We start from the raw sequence: 2,053 nt of genomic DNA, 5'->3' as shown, positions 1-2,053 counted from the left end.
TATAAATCTTTTACTTCTTCTTCTTCTTCTTCTTCTTTGTAGAATCTGCAAACCCGGTGTTATTAAGTATTAATTGTGAGTTAATCAGCCAAGAAAAAGCTCTCCCCTCCATGGTGTGATTCAAAAAAAAAAAAAAAAAAAAAAAAAGTAATAAAAGAAAGAAAGAAAAAATAAAAAATCCTACAATTATTCAAGAAAGAGAAGATTTACTAAAAATGATAGAGCTCAGGTCTCAGTTAGTTACTTTTTCTAAGTTCAAAAGAAGGAGAAGAAGAAGAAGAAATAATACTTGGTAGTACAAATAGTACTCCAAAATGAAGCCAAAGGCCATAAAGCAAGAAATATACAAAATATAGATCCATAAGTCTCCAATTTATTCATTCCTAGCTTACTCCTTTATATCGCACCAGTTACCAATACATCAATCCAGAAGAAGATGAGATATTGAATCCTTCTAGTTAATCTCTCTAATTAATAGGGTGGTCTCCATCCAAATCCCTCCAGGTTCAATTGTCCCCCATTAGGAACCATATTGGGAGGCAAATTATACGCAGGCGTTGATGTTGCCGGATCCCCCATTCCTCCACCACTTCCTTCGCCGCCTCCACCACCACTTCCACCACCAATTTGCCCTTGGGCTCCACTACCCCCTTCCTCCTCCTCCTCCAATGGCAACCTCTCATAAGTAGCATTCGAAAACGTTGCTGCAATCACCATAACTGGCCCCGATGCTACTAGTGATCCCACCACACTACCTCCGACAACTTGCCCTTGCCCTCCAGCTAAATATATAGTCAGTCCAGTCGCTCCAGGCGGAGCTGGTCCGGGCAAGAAGGCTCCGGTTAGCGATAAAATCTCAAACCTACCATGGAGGGCCATGACAGCGCCGGGAGCAGATGGTTGCTTAAGGGTTACATTAGTAACCATACCACTACCACTAAGAACACAAACCCCTCTTTGTCTCTTTCTTGCAAAAGAAGCTAAACTCTCAGCTACATCAGACCCATTAGCAATCTCCATTACATGACTTTTGAGAGCATTAGGGCTATCTCTAGTCACAAAAATGGGTGGTTTAGGTTTGTTCTTGGATCCAGGAGGGCGACCTCTAGGGCGGCGACTGGCCATGTCTATAGCACCTTCTTTAGGTTCATCGCTATGTTCTCTATCTTCTTCTTGATCCTCTTCTCGTCTACCACTCTGATCAGTTGTTTCTCTATTGCTGTTCGACATGGAAATACCTAGATCTGGTTTCTTCATTGGAGATGATGAGCTAGTTGATGTGTCCATTCCAGGTAAACCCACCTGCCCGGCCCACCACCGGTTCGCCATGGCTGCTAAGGAACTCTAACTAATTATCAGAAACCGATTAATATGGAAGATGACCACAAGAAACTGAGCGTATGTATAGAAAGGTTAATTTAATTAACACACATAGGAAAGAAATTAAAGAAGGAAGCGAGAATTAAGGGTTTTGAAGAACAAGATTCAAGAAACTTGCTGGTAGATTCAAGAAAGGTTATTCAAAGAAAAGAAAGAAAGAAAGAAAGAAAGAAGAAAGAAAGAAAGAGAGAACCAAGAAAAGTATATATGTATCTGTATAGATTCTTGCTGGTAGAGTGTAATAAACCTAGTAACTTTTAGAACCTACGAAGTAATTGAAGAGAAGAAGAGAAGAAGAAGAGGACGAAGGAGGGAGATAAATGAATCTGTGTTAGATTATGGAAACGTGTGGGTGTGCCTTGAATTTGGGTGTGTCAAGTTCTTAGGGAGCTGTGGGTTTCTTGTATTTTTCTTTCAATAAAATGTGGGTTTGTAGGTATATATATTATATTGTATTAAGAAATGAGAAGATGATGGTCTCTACTCTCTCCTCAGTCCTCTCCTTGGAAATTAGAAATTAGGGTTTTTGAGTGTGGGGTCGCGTGAGCTTGAGAAGAGAGAGAAAGTGGGGCGCACGTCCTTATCTCGCGTACCGATAAATTTTAATTTATTTATTTTATATATATATAATTGAAATGACTTACATACACCTAATATATGGATTCTCGCGTAC

At 39.9% G+C, this 2,053-nt stretch overlaps 1 protein-coding gene across 1 annotated transcript; it reads right to left on the bottom strand.

Annotated features, from left to right (window-relative positions):
• Nucleotides 1-205: 205 nt before the first annotated feature.
• Nucleotides 206-1,837, bottom strand: AHL19 (AT-hook motif nuclear-localized protein 19). Its single transcript, XM_012233919.4, has one exon. It carries the CDS (start codon nucleotides 1,327-1,329, stop codon nucleotides 472-474), a length of 858 nt encoding a protein of 285 aa, XP_012089309.1. The 5' UTR covers nucleotides 1,330-1,837; the 3' UTR covers nucleotides 206-471.
• Nucleotides 1,838-2,053: the final 216 nt, after the last annotated feature.

Source organism: Jatropha curcas, chromosome 2 (assembly GCF_041381405.1).
Source record: "Jatropha curcas cultivar XTBG-Jc1 chromosome 2, XTBG_Jcur_1.0, whole genome shotgun sequence".
Lineage (NCBI taxonomy): Eukaryota > Viridiplantae > Streptophyta > Magnoliopsida > Malpighiales > Euphorbiaceae > Jatropha > Jatropha curcas.
Note: the sequence above shows the minus strand (reverse complement) of the source record. Positions and strands in the feature narration are given on the sequence as shown.